The sequence below is a fragment of the Haemaphysalis longicornis genome, unplaced genomic scaffold, assembly GCF_048455015.1.
Source record: "Haemaphysalis longicornis isolate Haplotype H1 unplaced genomic scaffold, Haemaphysalis longicornis Haplotype H1 scaffold_3, whole genome shotgun sequence".
Taxonomy (NCBI): domain Eukaryota; kingdom Metazoa; phylum Arthropoda; class Arachnida; order Ixodida; family Ixodidae; genus Haemaphysalis; species Haemaphysalis longicornis.
In genome coordinates, this window is record NW_027526335.1 from 73,090,887 (window position 1) to 73,107,920 (window position 17,034).

At 49.3% G+C, this 17,034-nt stretch overlaps 1 protein-coding gene across 2 annotated transcripts in view; it reads left to right on the top strand.

Moving 5' to 3' along the window:
- LOC144174625 (putative fatty acyl-CoA reductase CG5065) overlaps positions 1 to 17,034 on the top strand; it is a 54,902-nt gene that overhangs the window by 7,783 nt on the left and 30,085 nt on the right. For both annotated transcript variants that reach the window (XM_077703402.1, XM_077703403.1), the window contains exons 2-4: positions 5,427 to 5,584; positions 14,635 to 14,751; positions 15,155 to 15,330. In XM_077703402.1, the coding sequence (XP_077559528.1) occupies positions 5,447 to 5,584; positions 14,635 to 14,751; positions 15,155 to 15,330 (431 nt within the window). In that variant the 5' untranslated portion in view covers positions 5,427 to 5,446. The remainder of the gene's footprint in view (positions 1 to 5,426; positions 5,585 to 14,634; positions 14,752 to 15,154; positions 15,331 to 17,034) is intronic.

The window sequence follows — 17,034 nt, forward strand, 5'->3', positions numbered from 1 at the left end:
TTTATTTCCGAACTTGCCGCTCAAAGTTCTCCATGAATGGCTGGCCCGGATCCTTTCGTCAGCAGGCTTTCACATCTCTCCCAGAGTGAACAGCGTCAGCACGCGCTAGAAGATACATCCAAGTCCAAAGCCAACGCCCGAGCATGAACCCAAAGGAAAGGCTTTGCGCCCGGAATGCGATGGTCGCTCAGTAGGAGGATAGATGCCGGTTTTATAACGTGAGCGAACCAGGTTCGATTCCGACCGCGGGAAGCCTGTACCCCTCGAGCCTTTGGTTTGGGGTGGCCCAGTCGTTAGGTCGCCGGTTTCATGGCGTAAAGCTTCTGGGTGCGATTCGCGGGACCTCCCTAACCACACCTTTTTCTTGAGGCGTCGAGGTTTTTTGGTGCGACGGACGGATTTGCCTCTGCCTAGACAGCTCTGCTGTTAATAATGGGCCTTTGTAGGGAGCTTTCGCCTTGCGTAGTCGAGTACACAAATCCGCATGAAAAATTGGGATAGCTGCGCTGGTATCCACCAATGCTTCAACAAAAATACCTTCAAGTGTACGTTCAAATACCTTCAAACAGTACGTTTGGCAAGTGCTCAGGGAGAACTCTTATAACTGAAATGGATGCTTTTTCCCATTAAAAGCTTCAGGGCCCAGTTTTTCGAGAAGTGGTTAGCATTGCGCACGATAAGGAGGAGCTGTGAGCTCGGAGCTCGGAGCTCGGACGGAGGTCCGCGTCGCCATTCGCAAGTATTTTGTGCAAATCCAGCAGAATCCGTCGCAGCTTGAAAGCGACGCGGGGGAGTGCGTTACGCTCGTTGTCGGTATCTGTAACGTGGCGCTGTTTCATGGTAACGTAGCAGCTGTAACGTAGCTGTTTCGTGGCACTTGTAAATGTCATGGCGACGTCGTTCATTCTGCTCGTACGAACAGTCGGCAAAAGGCTTGTCTATAACGCGCGAGCGGCGTGCTCTGGACCGCGCAGGAGACATCTAGTGATAACGCCTGGTTTGGGACCGGTAGAATGTGAGCATTCGCTACCCGCATCCGCGCGATGGCTGTTTTCCTTGTAGCTGTGCCCGTCGCCTTGCCCTCCGTACCTCCTTTCGCCGTGAGAAGCGCTGCCTGCAATGACGGGCCGGGAAACAATACGGGAGATTAGCTAATGGTAGTACAGCGTTGGCTATGTTTAACTACCTGCAACGCTTAATTTTTGCGGCGCCCTACGCAATTTAGGCAGGAGTTTTTTTTTTTTTCTGTATGCAAGACAACGAACAACAATCGTCGAAAACGCATCGCTGCGAGTGTTTTAGAGTGACCAGATATCGGTCCGTGATTGCTTGCACAGTGCATTAAGTATTGTGGCGTTAGCCCGTCAGCAGTGACGTCCAAAGCCGAGCCTAAAAACCGGATAGTGGTGCTCGCGGTACTTATGCAGCTATTGGCAGAAGGATAACGCAATGAACAGCTGTGGGCCAAAGCTAATGCAGACGAAAAACTCGCACAGCGCGCGCTAAGGCGGGTAATCTCCGCTTTTGGCGCAGGCTTGCAGCGCTTATTATGGTTAAAGAAGGTGTGGAAGCCAAGGAGACGGGCACAGCGAGGAGGGACACAGCCGTCACGCTGACACGGGCTGAGCACGCTCACTATCTACCTATCTCAAACCAGGCGTTATCACTAGGTGTCTCTCGCGCAGTCCGGACCACGCCGTTTGAGCGTTATAGACAAGCCTTTTGCCTACTGTACGACAAAACCGGCCGATGCAGCTGCTTATTCCGCAATAAAAAAGTTTGCGCAGATTGCACTAGTGGTGCAAGGCTGGAGATAAAGCAGAGCTGGCGGCCCCTGTCCGTTCGTCGGAGACCCGGGTGTTGCCCCTCACATGGATTTCCGAACTTGCCGCTTAAGGATATACATGAGGGGCAGGACCGCATCCTTTTGTCCGCGGGATTTCACACCTCTCCCAAAATCGACCGCGTTAGCATGTGCTAGAACCCGCTCCAACCGGCTTCGCCAACTCGCCGTCTGTAGCGGCGAACTCGGCGTCTGTGCACGTGGACTGGCGAGGAGAACAGCACGAGAGAGATCACGCCACGAACTCTGGGCAGAGTGCTCTCAAAGAGCGAGCTGACGCCGGACGCTCTTCACGGGGCACACTCTCACATGCGCTCAGTATTTTAAATGCGAATGCATTTCTTAGCCGCAGGTTGTCTTGCGTCGTTGAGCGGCGTGCGCCTAGCAACAGCTGTGGCGCGCGCCTAGCAACCGGAGCAGGTGCGGAGTAGCGGAGGGCAAGGGGAGAGGATGAGCGCGCTCGGCGTGTGAGGGCGCTCGCATCGCGGAGCTCGGGCGGAGTAGCGGAGAGTGAGTGGAGAGGAGGAGCGCGCTCGGCGTGTGAGGGCGCTCGCATCGCGGAGCTCGGGGCGGAGAGAGAGCTCGCGCGCGGGCTGGCGCGGGTCTCTCTCTCCTCTCCGCGTACCCCTCTCCGCTCGCTGCGCATATAAATGCAGTGAGCGCGCGCCTCTCTCCGTGACTGCTTGCCGACTGGCGCCTTGATAGCGATGGAAGTCGGTGAAGTCGAATCCCTCGCGGCAACGATACCGCAAAGAAGAATTCGGTGCACCCAATGCATTCGCATTTCCCCACGATCCCCTTCGGAGAGGGGGGGGGGTTTCTTGGTATTTATTTGCGAACTCCTTACGTGGCGCAATCCCACGCGCAAGCCTGACTGACGCCGGGCGCTTAACGAGGCACACGCTCACGTACGCTCGGCTGGGCTGAGTGTTTGAAACGCTCCGCGGCGAAACTAAAAGCTTAAACAGCTCTGCTGTTAAAACGCGCGGGTTTATAAGAGGAGGCTCTGGACGGGGTGGTTCCCACGTTTAGTACTAAGCAGGAGGGAACACGGAAATGTAACCGGGAAGATGCTGAGGGCTAATTAGTGCCACCAAGAGGGGTCGTCATCCATAACTTCGGAGTGGGATGGCGCGGCGGCCACAGGGAAAACATGATCGGCGGTGCCAAATTGATCATGGGTGCTTCCTTCTTTGATTATTTCTCGTAGACCTGGCGTAGTAGCTGGATAGGGAGAATTTTATGCTGATGAAGCCTTGTGGTTTATGCGCTGTTCACTGATTTTAATCCATATGAGTGCTACAAGCTGCCGTGACGGTATTTCTTGGTAAAGACGCACAGACTGAAAGTCGTCCAGGCATTGGCAAGCGGCAGTCACATCTGAAATGCTCGTAGGTGTTCTGGAGGGAGAAAGAGAGACAGAGAGAAAAAAACGTAATTGTTTTCAGTAGGTTTAAGGGGTCGAAGTGGCCGCAGGCTCCAGCCTGGCGGCGACTACCGTGGCCCTGTCCACGAGGAAGAGTTGTGTCCCTAGGTCAGAGCTACCCAGCGCCCCCTCCCACTGCTCGTCGGAGGAAAGTAGAGGGAAAGGGTCCTTAGGGCAGCCCCAGGGCAGCCCCACCCCCGCTGGACAATTGGGGGAGGGGTAAAGGGAGGGGTGGATGTGGTGAAGTACCGCTCGGCAAGGGAGAGTGTGAGTCTGGAGTAGGCGCCATGTGCGTTCCTGCACGTGGGTGAGCTGAGAATGGGCAGAGGGGTATTTGTGGCGGGCGAGGCGGTAATGAGGACAGTGCATGCGAAGTGCCGGAGCCCCTTTAAGAATATGACACACCCGATCGGCGTTGGACATGCCCTTGTCAACGCGCCGGCACAGAGCAAAGACATCCTCAGTGTAGGGAGTATACGTCTAGAGCGTAAGCTTATGTGACCTTGAGGGCCTTCTTGACGACGTCAGAACTACCAGAAAACCAGAACGACCAGAACTACAAGACCAGAAAATCATAGGCAGCAGAGTTGCCAAGCCGACCGAGTCGGTGATGATATCCTATATTGGTTATCGTCGTGGATAGTATCCTTCACCCGAGAGATTGAAGGCGGTATTCTGTAGGTTGATTTTGTTATCCAAACGTGTAACGCATTGACCCTCGCTCAGCTATCGGTGCAGACCAAACATCACCTCCCCGAAATCACGGCAAATTCCGGGGACAGCGCCGGCAGATAGAGACGGTGCAGTGTTCGGTAGGGGTAGTGAAACGTTGAACGCTTCGAGGGTCACTTAACGCAAGTTATTAACAGCAAAGCTGTTTAGCAAATTGTTGTTTTGCGTGTCCGCAGTTAAAAATGCCAAGAAAATGCGGAACGCACGTCGGCGCGTGCCTCGCGGCGACCGGCCAGCAGTTAAAACAAAAACAGGAAAATTTGATCCCTCTTGTGAGACCTCAAATGTGAGACCTTGCTGCGACCGCCCAGAGTCCCTGGCGTACGTTTGTCAAGCCAGCATATCCACTTAAGGAGATTGGCCAAGATTGGCCAAAAGAAAGAAGGAACTCCAGCGTTCGCCTTAATCGTGGCAAAACTTCTTCGAAGCAAGGACACGTCATAGCGTAGGCCCTTCCAAGGTGATGTCCAATAATTATCACTTCCGCAGCAACAAAAAAAAGGCCATTTCACTCAACGTGAAAGCTGTCCGAAGTGCAGAGACGTGATTCGCCATAATGGGCTGTGGCACCGTTATCCGCTCACTGCTACGACCCATCACGCTCTTCGCCGCCCTGTCTCACTCCTCTCCTTATGAATCGAACGGAGGTTTTCTCAACGCGTTTCAAATTTCCCGCCTTCGCAGTGCTTGCGGGCCCCCTGCCTGAAACAGCGCGAGCAGCGCGAGCGGGAGTTTTTTTGTGTGCTTGATTTTCATTCCGCACGTTCCGGCACCTAACTGCGCAGTTTAGAACGCGCGATTTGTTATCTTGTACTGCTACTTTTTTGCTTACTACCTTAAAAACCAACCCAACGAGCGTTCCTAACTGATTGAACGCGGGGGCTCCCGGTTAATGACATGTATTTTGCCTCAATTGTAGCTGCAGTTTTATTGTCGCTAAGCAACAGGGAGATGTATGACAAGAGGCAGCGGTTCATGAGTTTCGAGTGGTTATGAATTTATAAACCGGTTGTTTTTCGAAACTTCCTTGGGATGCCGTGATGGCGGTACGCCCAAAAAAGAAAAGAAAAAGTGACAGCGGTACGCTGTGGGTCAAGCTACGACGACAACGCGCGTCCAAAATGTGTCCTACATTTAAAAATGAAGCAAGCTCACACCTATAGTAACAAAGTTGAAGTAAAGGTCGTTTCGGCAGCGAAGAATAAGCAAATCGGCTGCAATCGGTGACTTAAACCGTCGTGATGGTCGTGATGGTTGCGTAAGCTTCGCTGCCTTCAAGTCTTACGCGTTAGTGAGCTTCCTATATATATCACGCGTGGGGGAGTTATGTCATCCTTTCCGCGTTTACTTTCACTTCGCATCATACATGATTGAACTCCACTGCAGCACCTCTAAATGGTCTGTAACACTTTATGTTTGTTGCAGTGAGCAGACGGGAATACGCCATGGAAACCACCAGGCACCAACCGCACCCAGGCCCACTATCAGCTGCTGGGCCCGAGGAGAATGGTGGCTCGCAAATCGCGCAGTTCTACCAGGACCAAGTGGTCTTCCTCACTGGAGGAACCGGGTTCGTCGGGAAGGTACGTGGAAGGTCATGCCAACTACCTTCGTCATTTATGGACATGATTCTCGAAAACAGAACATCGATAGGGTGAAGTATTCTAACGAAAAATACTGTGAAATGCATCAATAAAATGTTGCCGCACGTATGAGCATTGCATGCGTTGTGGTTTTGTCCTCAGCTTTATTGTAATATGTACGTGAATATGTAGATTGAACATGTACACTGAATGTGTACATGGACGTAAATATGTACATTGCCTCTTTCAAACTGTTTCGCAAACGAGGACATTTAATGAATTAGTATGATAGTGGACCCTCTGACGCCTGTTCTGCAGAATTAAATACAAGTGGTCGGTAAGCAATAATCTTTTACCTCCACAGTTTCTACTATACCCCCCTAGCGTGCAGTTGGCAAACTTGTTATTTACCTTTAGCCGAAACTTGTACTTCACAAAAACGTTTGCGGATCGGCAGCATTGCGGCAACATATATTCTTGTTTCTCCCACTGCGTCTCGTTATGTGATACCAAGAGTTCAAACAGACTCCGGAGAAGCATACGATCTTGGTTTGTCCCAGAATATTTTAATAGGTTTGTTTGTGATCTACCTTTTATAGCTTCGCGAGGTACGCTGAGAGCGGCCACATTTTCTTTCGGAACGGCTGAGCTGAAGTGCTCATCAATGTTTTATTTTGTTTGTTTGTTGTTTTTCCCGTGTTTTGTATTTGTATTTTCTCTAAATCTTCCTCTGGTGTTCTTGTTCGGTACTTGCTTTGACGTTTTATAGCTGCGCGTTATATGCGAACACCGGTCTGTGAAGCCATGTCTGCTGTAGGGCGTCGCCACACAGGCCTACGGAAGGCTTAGGCTGTCCCGCGCCTATGCTGCTATAGTTGTATACGAGTTTAAAAAAATCTTTACTTATCTTATCGTTCGCTTTGTGGATATTAACCGTTGGTGCCTCGGGCCATGCCCTCTCTGCACAATTACAGCTACCTGGGTTTTGAAAGTCCCGCCACTCTCCACGCGCCTATTTTTCCCGTCGATCTCCCATCCGGTTCAACTCTCCACGCAGTACGTGCACTGCACACGGAGATCAGAATAAGCATTGGAGACTCTTACCGTCTTTGAAAGACACGTATGGGGCAGCTTTTTCATTCATTAGGTCTTCCATAACCATAAAAAAGAAGCTGAACAAGAACGTCCTGTTGACCTAGAAAACCTTCCGTCACAGAGTGTGGCAAATTTTTTTCTAGGGGTTATCAGTAACCGATGTTTTGCGCGCATTCAAGCATTCTAGTCCCGTGCATAGCGGTCATTTTTAGGGGCTTTAGCTGTAGCTACTGCACTGAGGGGTATTAAACACAAAAAGCCTACAAACACTCCCAGGTACACCACGTCGCACACGCAGCTAGACAGCTGCATATAACATAGCTGATGATCGCTCGCGTCAGAAGGCACACATTACAGCATCACCAATACTGAGACTGATCATTCATTCTACGAGAATTAATCCGCATATTTATGACCACCGCAAATACGCTATTCGAAGATATTTCCGTGGTTGATGACCAAAAGAGAGCCGATATGAAAGTGCGTTAAAGAAGGACTAGCTTGTTAACATTTCTATGAGACTTTACGTGTCATGGCTCACGGGCTTAAAAACAATCGTGCACAAATGAGAAAAAGTTTTACAAATAGAAACAAATGTTCACAACGGCTTAATTTCCTTATTCTTGAAAGGTGTCGCTTATGTACTGAAATAAATACACAAAACACTCACTTGCTAGGCAGCTAGCCCCTTCTAGCGATAACTAGAAAAACGAAAATGCGTCTCTTGCTTTATCTCAGTAAAGAAGTAATATATGTGTAAAAGAAACAAACTGGGCCATTAGGAGCATTTCTATGAATTTGTGTACCTTTTCGTATTCGTACACGATGCTTTTTAAAGGAGCCATGCAGAGAAAATAGAAGTTGGTTTTATTCAAAACATTTCCTGTTTTATGGCGCTCCCAGTGCTGGTGCCGATGCAAAATGTTTTATTCACTACGAAATTAATAAATTTAAGTTAAAATTCTGATTTTTCCTTTAAATCGTGTGTTTTTGTGGCCTGCAATGACATCACAGGAACCGACCGCTCTGCAGCCGATTGCGTTGCCTTGTTTAACTTCAGTGAACGTAGATGGCGCCACCATAACGAAGCGCGCCGTTTTCTGACTTTGGTTTGTTTGTGAACATATTTGTACCTGGCTTATTTTTGTTCAGGGAGAAAAAAATCGTTTCGTGAAACATAGTGCTCGCTTGACAAATATGGTCACGTGAGACACCGTTGCTTGCGTCAATCGGCCAGTGTCGTCTGAGACAACACGAAACCCCGCAGTCCTGTGCAGCTAAACCAAGCATAGTGTGCGCAGTACCAACAGCAGTACGCATCGGTACTTCTATGTTTACCTGCACTTTCGTAACTTCCACTGCTTGTCCCACCATTCTTAGTGGTTTAAAAAGAATGTGGCCTAACTTTAAACGCAAATAGCTCGTTCGGCAAGCTTATAAGCTCTTGCTAATTGGCGTTTGCTTTTGCCGGCCTCAGCCAATCGCAGAGCTTGCTGGTATGACGTCTGTTGCGGGAAATGAGCTAGTGGGCCGCATGGCCATTCCCTTTTTTCCTAATTATATAGCTTATTTAAGCGAAGTGTGTGTTAAAAGTGGTGTCAGTATGATTCTAACGAGGCAATCTTTTGAATGAACCAAGCGTGTGTTTTGTCTTCATAACCCTTTAATCCCGTGGGTTATGAAGTAGTAAACACTATAGGAATGCGGGCAGGTGAGTCCCCCTTAACAGACGTGTTCTTTTGTGTAATTCAATAGAAGTGAAATGAAAAAAATTAAGATGGCTTCCAATATGCTGCATTTGCGGAGAACTGCATTGCGTTATGTATGGTGACATACTATATTGATCGAATGGACAGGCATACACATAAGTTTCTCACAATTAATGAAAAATAATTGACAAATAAATTGTTTCAGCATACACAAGAATCTCGATAAACGGAAATCGTTTGAACGAAATTAACGCTTAAACGGAACAGTAGCCTGTAAGTTTGTTGGTTTCGTATTCAGATGAAGTAAAAAAAAAAAAAAACTCTCGGTAATCGGAACTAAAATTTGCGCGTCACCGTGTAAACGGAACCAGAAATGCAACTTCTTGTGACGCCCACTGGCATGAGAATCAGCTTTCTAGGGTTCCGGCTGTTTCGTCTTTTGTTTTTATTCCTTCACGTTTTTTTAGCCTCGTTGGCCTCGTAAGCCTCGCCTCGTTAGTGATCACCGTGTTAGCACGACGAATGCACCATCGCAGTTCTTGTTCCAGTCATTCGGTCTCAATTCAAGACGCCGAGGTTACAGGTATCAGCTCCTGCCGCCTCGTTCGTGCCATCGTGGTGCTATCCGGGCTTCATTACGGCGTTGCCGTCTTCTAAATTCGGTGGCTCTTAAGCAGTAGCGAAGTTGAGGCCTCTAGCCTCCGTGAAGATGCAGTTGTAAGGACTCAAACAACAATAATTGATGCATTTTTAGTGCACAACGACTCATTGTTGCCAAATCAACTTTGTGAATGTTGGGCCTAAACTTGTAGTTTTCTTGCTTTCTGAAAGTCTATCAGCTACATTCACGTTCTAATGCTTAGAATTCCATGAAATAGTATTAAGAGTGTGTACGCACATAAATTTGTACTTTCACACATCTATCTCAGCAAACGGTACTCCTGTTAAACGGAACTAATTTTCTCGGTCCCTTGAAGTTTCGTTTATCGAGAGTATACTGTAGTTTCAATAAAACGAGAGTCATGTTCTTTATACTACAGTAACGCCGTAGCCTGCCATGTGTTGGCGGCAGACGTGAATTCTGAAACGTTTACAACTAAATTGTGAACTAATTGTGGCCCGTAAATGGTACTTGACGTAATGATAGAGTCGTCTTAGCGGCCAACTTCAGCATGATTTTTCTGATACCTAGATAAGGTAAACTGCAGAGCAATTCGCAGTTGCTCTGGGGCAAGCGCATACAATTATTTCCGCCGTGACCCAATACACGCACACAATGGAGGGCTGAACCCATCGCACGACAGCTTCGCTGCGAAAGGAGAGAACGAAAACACCTACTACAGTGCTGCAGTATTCATTACGCTATCACATCCCATTGGCTCGCTTGGGAAAAACGGCAGGAATACCAAAACAATCGCCGACATCCCCGTCATAGTGGTGTTTTGCTCCTATTTTTTCTAGTCAGGTGTGTTTGTTAGCTCCACAAAAAAGTTAAATTTACCTCCAGCTGCGCAGAAATCGCAGCACGTGTGGCACGATAGTCTGCTGATTCTTCGGGTGAGCGTAGCTCGACACAGCAGGGCAGTGATTGTGTCAAATAAACCAATAAAGATCTTGCGGGAACACGCAGGCAAGCGCACGCACACACACACGCGCACGCGCACGCACACACACGCGCGTAAACACTCGCACACACACACACACACGCACACACACACGCACGCACGCACGCAAGCACGCGCCGTCACATGCACAAACACACGCACGAACACGCACGCACACACGCGCGCACACGCAAGCACAAACACAAACACAGGCACGCACGCACACACACACGCGCATGCACATACACGCACGTACACGCACACGCACACACAAACACAAACAAGCTGAGCACGAGGTCGCGGGTTCCATTCCCGGCCGCGGCGGCCGCATTTCTGATGGAGGCGAAAAACAAAAACTCCCGTGTGCACGAGATTTCGGCGCACGTTAAAGATCCCCAGGTGGTCAAAATTAATCCTGAGCCCTCCACTACGGCGCACCTCATCGCCTGCGTTGCGTCGGCGCGTTAAACCCTACAATCAATCAATCAACAAACACAAACACACACGCGCGCACGCACGCACACGCGCACGCGCACGCGCACGCACGCACTCACGCGCGCACGCGCACACGCCCACGTTTGTGTGTGTGTGAATTGCTCGTACTACCAGGCGATCACTGCGTGTCGCAATATAACAACGGGTATAGCCAATCCTCGGTATTCAATGGCGTGGAATGCATGCGGGCAACCAAGTGTGCGCCGCCATATCTGTGGCCAAGCGCCTGTTGCTAGGCGACGTTGTGCGCACGGCCCGCCGATCAGGCACCCCTCTTCTCCTCCCTGAAACCGTGTGAGTGCGCCGTCACTTGTTACGTCGGGCTCCGCGGGATGGCGGCACTTGTCCGTGCTAAGCACGACTGTGAAACACATGACTGTGTTTCACGTTACGAACTCTTCGCCGGACACAAAGTATTGCGTCGAGTTCACTCTGAGTGTGGTTAATAACATCTCTGTTGGCGCCACAGTTTAGAATCGCATTGGAACGGAGCAGATGACGCACGCCGGTGTCTTTTTTTTTCTTCGGCGTGCGGCCGCAGTGGCCCAGGCTGCGCTGTGTCTGTGGCGCATCGGCCATGTCTGTGGCCGTTTCCAGTGTTGCCAAGCGAAGAAATTGACCGCTAAACTTTTCAACGAATACCGTCTATAAAAAGAAAGCCGTAAAACGCGTTATATATGTGCGTGCTTTTGTACTATTCCTAGCAAGTAGTTACTGAGTTCGTATGCGATCTTTCAGCCTCTGCTTTTTCAATGTGCATATTTTAACCTTGTGGTTCCTTAGGACAAGTACGGTACATTTTGTGTACTCCAATGCCTGGAGTAGCCATCTCCTGTTTGGGTTGGAGCTGAACTCCCCAATAAATCATTATTTCCCTCTCTCTCTTCTCATTCTGCCTTGGTTTTCAACAATATACAGGAGCCTGTTTTATAACTGAACGAACCTGACGCACAACAAATGATTTCCTGACTAAAACATATTTTAGTCGGTTACCGAGATGCCACACCGACACCCCGGAACGGCTCAATCCTGTCAGGAGCCTGTGGACGAAAGGCGGATAGTATGCTTTGCGGCAAAGCGAAATTTATGGCTTTAATGTTCATCGCTCTTGTGACTTCCCTATCCAACCGCGTTCACGCCGTGGATTGGGGCAACTTTTAACAGCGATACACTTTATGCTGGTAATTTGGCCGGCGAAGATGGGCAGAGGGATACCTCGCCAAGCGATGACGTAATCGCGCGCGCCGGCATCCGCAGTTTTATTGCAGCTCTACCTCGCAGCGTTTGGCCGGGACTGGTGTCGCCACCTGTCGGAGGTGTGATACAACTGGTACAAGAACGTACGGCTTTGCAAACGCGTCGTGGGGTGGCTCGCTTTACCACTTTCTGCGACTAGCGGTAGAATTTTGGCTATGATTAAAGAACAATTACGGCCAAAATAAAATAAGCCAAAATGCTGAGAAGCGATAACATTAATCAACTTCTTAATTAGCGTCCCACACGTCAGGCTACACATGCCAAACGGTGACCTTCGAATGAGTTTAAAAAATGGTAGCATCTCCACTCCGTGGATGATGGCGAGGGTGCGCAGTACGGGGACCGAGTGACATCCGATTTGCGCCCTGACCATTATTCGATTTTAGCCGTGAGTTGCACCTTGATTATTCCCTAAATGAAACTGCAACTCACGACTCAAATCGAATTTCGCTTGATTTTCGCTTGATGGTGGTGTGCGCACGGATGGACGCGGACGGACATTGGGAGGTCCTGAGGTACTCCGCACCGTTGCAGGCGAGGAGTCAGCCATGTGACTCTCGGGTACTAATTCAAGGTCGTAACCCAATGGGTAAGAAGACTGGCACTAACTCTGGTGTACCAGACACAGGCTCGAATCCTGCCGGTGCTTCTGTGATTTTTCGCGAGTGTAAATGCTATGCGCACGGACGCGGACGGTCATTGTTCGGTAGTAAGTTCATCATCATCACCAGCCTATCTACGCCCACTGCAGGGTAAAGGCCTCTCCCATTAATCTCCAATTACGCCGGTCCTGCGCTGACTGCGACCAATTTATCTCCGCAAACTTCTTGATCTCATCTGCCCGTCTAACTTTCTGCTGCCCCCTGCCACGCTTGCCTTCTTAGGTATCCACTCTGTTTCCCTTAATGACCGACAGTTATCTTGCCTTCGCATGACATGCCCTGCCCACATCCATTTATTCTTCTTAATTTCTACTAATATGTCCTTAACACGCGTTTGTTCCCTGACCCACTCCGCTCTCTTCTTGTCCCTTAATGTTTTTTTTTTATTTTTTTTTCAGTACCCTAAAGGCCCGTCAGGGCATTGCATAGGGGGGGGATGTGGTTATACAACCAAAATTGCAAAGTATAAAAGGAACAAATGTGTACATACAAATTTGTACATGCAAATATGGGCAAGTAAGAGGGCAAAAGCAGTAACAAGGCGAACAACACAGTACGACCAAAGTTTTCGGAAAGAACCATCGGAGAAAAAAAATGGAAGAAATTATGCAACCCTTTCCGCGAGAAGGTATCTGAGTAAAGCGGCTTCAAATAAAGATGGATCGCTCACAGATACAATACTGCCTGTTAACTGGTTCCAATCGTTTATTGACAGGACAAGGGGCGATGATTTGAATTTTTCTGTACGGGAAAAAATTGGAGATACCTTGTGCACATGGTCGGTCCGTAAGGAAATGTGATGCGCTGGAAAAATATGTTCGGAGGAAAAGTGCGAGTGGTTGTAATATAGTGGACGGAAATGAACTAGTAGACGAAACAATTTGCGACGGAGATGGAGATTATGTAGATTAAGGGAATTTTTAGAAAGGATACGCTTTGAGTGGGGGAGTATGAACGCAAAATAAACCTTGCAGCCTTGTTCTGGACTGCCTCGAGTAAATTAGTCAAATTCGCTTGGTGGGGGTTCCAGCCTTGGTGGGGGTTACACCTATCATCTTCCGTTCCATTGCGCGCTGAGTCGTCCACAATTTAAGTTGAACGCTCTTAGTGAGCCTCCAAGTTTCTGCCGCGCTAGGTGACTACTGGTGAGATGCAGCTGTCATACACTTTCTTCTCCAGGGACAATGGTAGGCTGCCATTCATTACCTGAGAATGCCTGCCGAATGCACTCACCCCATTCTTATCCTTCGAATTATCTCTGCCTCATGGTTGGGATCCGGGGTTACAACTTGGCCTAAGTAGATATATTCGCTTACCACTTCCACTGCCTCACCACCTATCTTAAGCCGCTGTGCTTAAGGTACCCGGCATGTGGCTCTCGAGACACCACGCTACACGCCATTTGGGAATGCCCATTTTTACCGCCGCTCCGTTTACCCAACCCTCCCACTACCTGGATGGAGGTGACCGGGAGCTCCTCACCCGAGCTACAGCTCCTGACCACCAATAAGGCTCAAGATTACCTGGCGCGCCTTCCCCTCCTAAGGGACACTCGCTAGGACTAAGCCTTGCCAGGAATAAAAGTTTTTCTCTCTCTCTCTCCGCACTTAAAATTTTGAGCAAACGCTCGCCCCGCTGCGCCCTCCGCTACTCTTGTAGCTTCAACGCGAAGCCGGTGGGCACGCGTCCATTGCACGTATACTTCAATGACCGAGTGTTCATTGCTCTTTGGGAGCCTAACTACGACACCACGCAGAAAGCTTGACCGAGCCTCCAAGCATAACTATAGTAATGTTGCGAAAGAACGCCAAGCCAAACTACAGCGATATCAAGTGAGAAATACGAGATGGGTGAACTTTCGGGTCAGGTGCAAAAAACTACAAAAAAGTGGCTGCACCGCCAATGAAAAAAAACTGCGGAGATATCAAGGAAACATACGAGATAGGCGAACTTTTGGGTCAAGTGCGGAAAGGAATAATAAGTGACCGCATTGAGACATGAAGATATTCGCACTTACTCACGCATCATCGCTAAAGGCATCGAACCAAAGGCATCGCTAAAGGCATCGAAGCTGGTTGCTTGTATGAATCAAACATCGATTAAGTCCTATTGTGTTCTGCATTGTTATAATTTGCCGAATAGAACAAGCTTGGCTTTGCGAATCGCCCGCTTAAAATTCCCACGAGTAGCTGCAGATGTCCGGTTAACCAGAAGCTTCCATGTTTCAGGTCCTGCTGGAGAAACTGTTGCGCTCCTGTCCTGGTGTCAAGGAGGTCTACCTTCTCGTACGAGGCAAGAAAGGAAAGGAGCCCGAGGCTAGGACTGAAGCAATGCTCAAGTCTAAGGTAAACTAGACACACACTAGACGGACATTTACCCGTATGTGTGTTCTGGTAAAGATTTCTTTATCTGGCGGATAAACTGAAGCTATTAAAAAGGAGCCTGAAACGAGTCGTATAAATTGTCTAATTACCATACCAAGCTAACGTTGAGAATACCGAAACCATCTTCTGGGGGTCTTGGGACGATTACGCGAATTTCTAACGAGAAAGTTCCGTTTTCACTCAACCCACCTTCCCTCCGTTTCGATGACGCCAGCTAAAACGATCCGCCGGCACGTTCGCAAGCAAGTTTTACAGCATGCCTTGTAGGTTTAACCGGTGTAACTGTCGGTACTGATTAACCTCTACGAATGAGCTGCACAACGTCCTTCCCACACTTTTTTTTTGTTTCGAACACTTTTCCTAGGTGTTTGAGCGCCTCAATCAGGAGCAGCCTGGAGCCTTACGTAAAGTGAAGGCTGTGGCAGGGGACCTCACTCAGCTTGACCTGGGACTAACTTCGACCGACCAGGCCACCTTATTCAAAAGAGTCTCGGTTGTCTTCCACTCAGCTGCAACGGTCAAGTTTGACGAGCCCCTCAAGTAAGTAGGCTGTAGTAGCTTCAGTAGCTTCCTCCTACAGTGTATAGGCTTGTGTACTAGAAGGTTGCTCACTTTGATCTGAAGGGAAAATTTACACACCTGGAAAGAGCGAGCATTACAGTTATACATAATAGTGGGATTTCCAGGGAGGGAGAGAGAGAGAGAGAGAATGGTCTTTAATGACACTGGTGAGGTTAGCCTGGCCAAGGCGCCTAGCTTGCTACACCAGATGTATGAAAAAATTAAATCGATGAAGAGATGATGATAATGACTGTGATGAAGATGATGCGCTCATTAATAGAATCCTGTTTAAAGAGTCTGATCCAGTCCTGTGCTTCGCAGGAAAGACAATAGAGCTTTTGTCGCTCGAGATGCTCGTTTAGAGTTCGACCAAGCGCCTAGCACGTCACTTAGAGTTAGTCCTCTAGAAAGCGGAAGACCCAAGGACATTAAAAGGGATGTTCTAGCTGCTCTATACCGCGTGCACTCACTTAGAACGTGGTTCAAGTCCTCGCGCACGTCACAAAGTGGTGGTGGTGGTGGTGATGTTTATTGACGGGTGGACCTAGCCTTGCGTGGTATGCCGGCAATTGCTCACCCGATCAGCACCTTTTACCGCTATGCGCGGGAATTCACCATGATTCGCTAAAGGCTTGTGACCCTTAAACATTGGAGGATCAAACGAAAGATCCTCGTAATCCAATGGCCTTCCGGGAAAATTAAATCGTTCAAAGGGGCATGCGGAGCAGCTATCCTTCGCAGTTCTTTAAACAAAGCTAACCACTCCTCCGCATGCTCTCGGCAGTCCATAATAAAATGACCGATGTTTGCCTGTAGCACCACACGTTCCGCACAGAGGTGAAGAGATAATGTTCAGCTTATGAAGCCACGCCGGTGTCCGCGCTGAGCTGGTCCGGATGCGGAACAGTGAGGTTGCCTCTGTCCTCTTCATTCCTTTGGTAACACAAGGTCGATGTTGTGTTCGCCAAAGAGAGTGGAAATGATCTTGTATGATTGTTCTTAAAGAGAGAGAAATAAACGTTTAATAAAAACGAGCAAATTTGGTGCTAGATGGCAGGGGCACCAGCCCTGTGGGGGGCATCCTTAGTCCGGGATGCCCTGGTCCTGGCTGGCTGCCCGGGCTCTAGCGACGACTTCTTGTTGCGCCGCAAGGTCCCAGCTGGTCAGCCGGTCCACCCACTGCTCGTAAGTAGGGTTAGGGATTGGAGATAAAGACGGGGATTGCTGGCATTCCCATACCAGGTGGTATAGGGTGCCAGGGGATGGGCAGTAGGCACAGGTCGTGTAGTATTGGGTAGGGTACATTTTGTGGAGGAGTGTACGGTGGGGGTACGAGTTAGTTTGTAGCCTTCGGAGGGTAGTGGCTTCGAGGCGACTAAGTAGAGGGTGAGGGGGAGGATATCTGCGGCGGCTGAGGCGGTAGTGGGTGAGGAGATCAGGGGTGGTGAGAGGGGTATCTGGGCAAGAAGGCTGCCGGTCGGAGACGGCCTGGCGTGCATACTCGCAGGCAGCGGCGTGGGCAGCATCGTTTCCGGGGAGGTCAGCGTGGCCGGGTGCCCAGATGAGTTGGATGTCGGGTAGTTCGTAATTAGCCTGAAGGATGTGGAGAGCTGTGGGAGTAATGCGGCCGCGAAGATATCGGCGGCATGCCTCTTGCGAGTCACTAAGTACGGTGACGTAGTC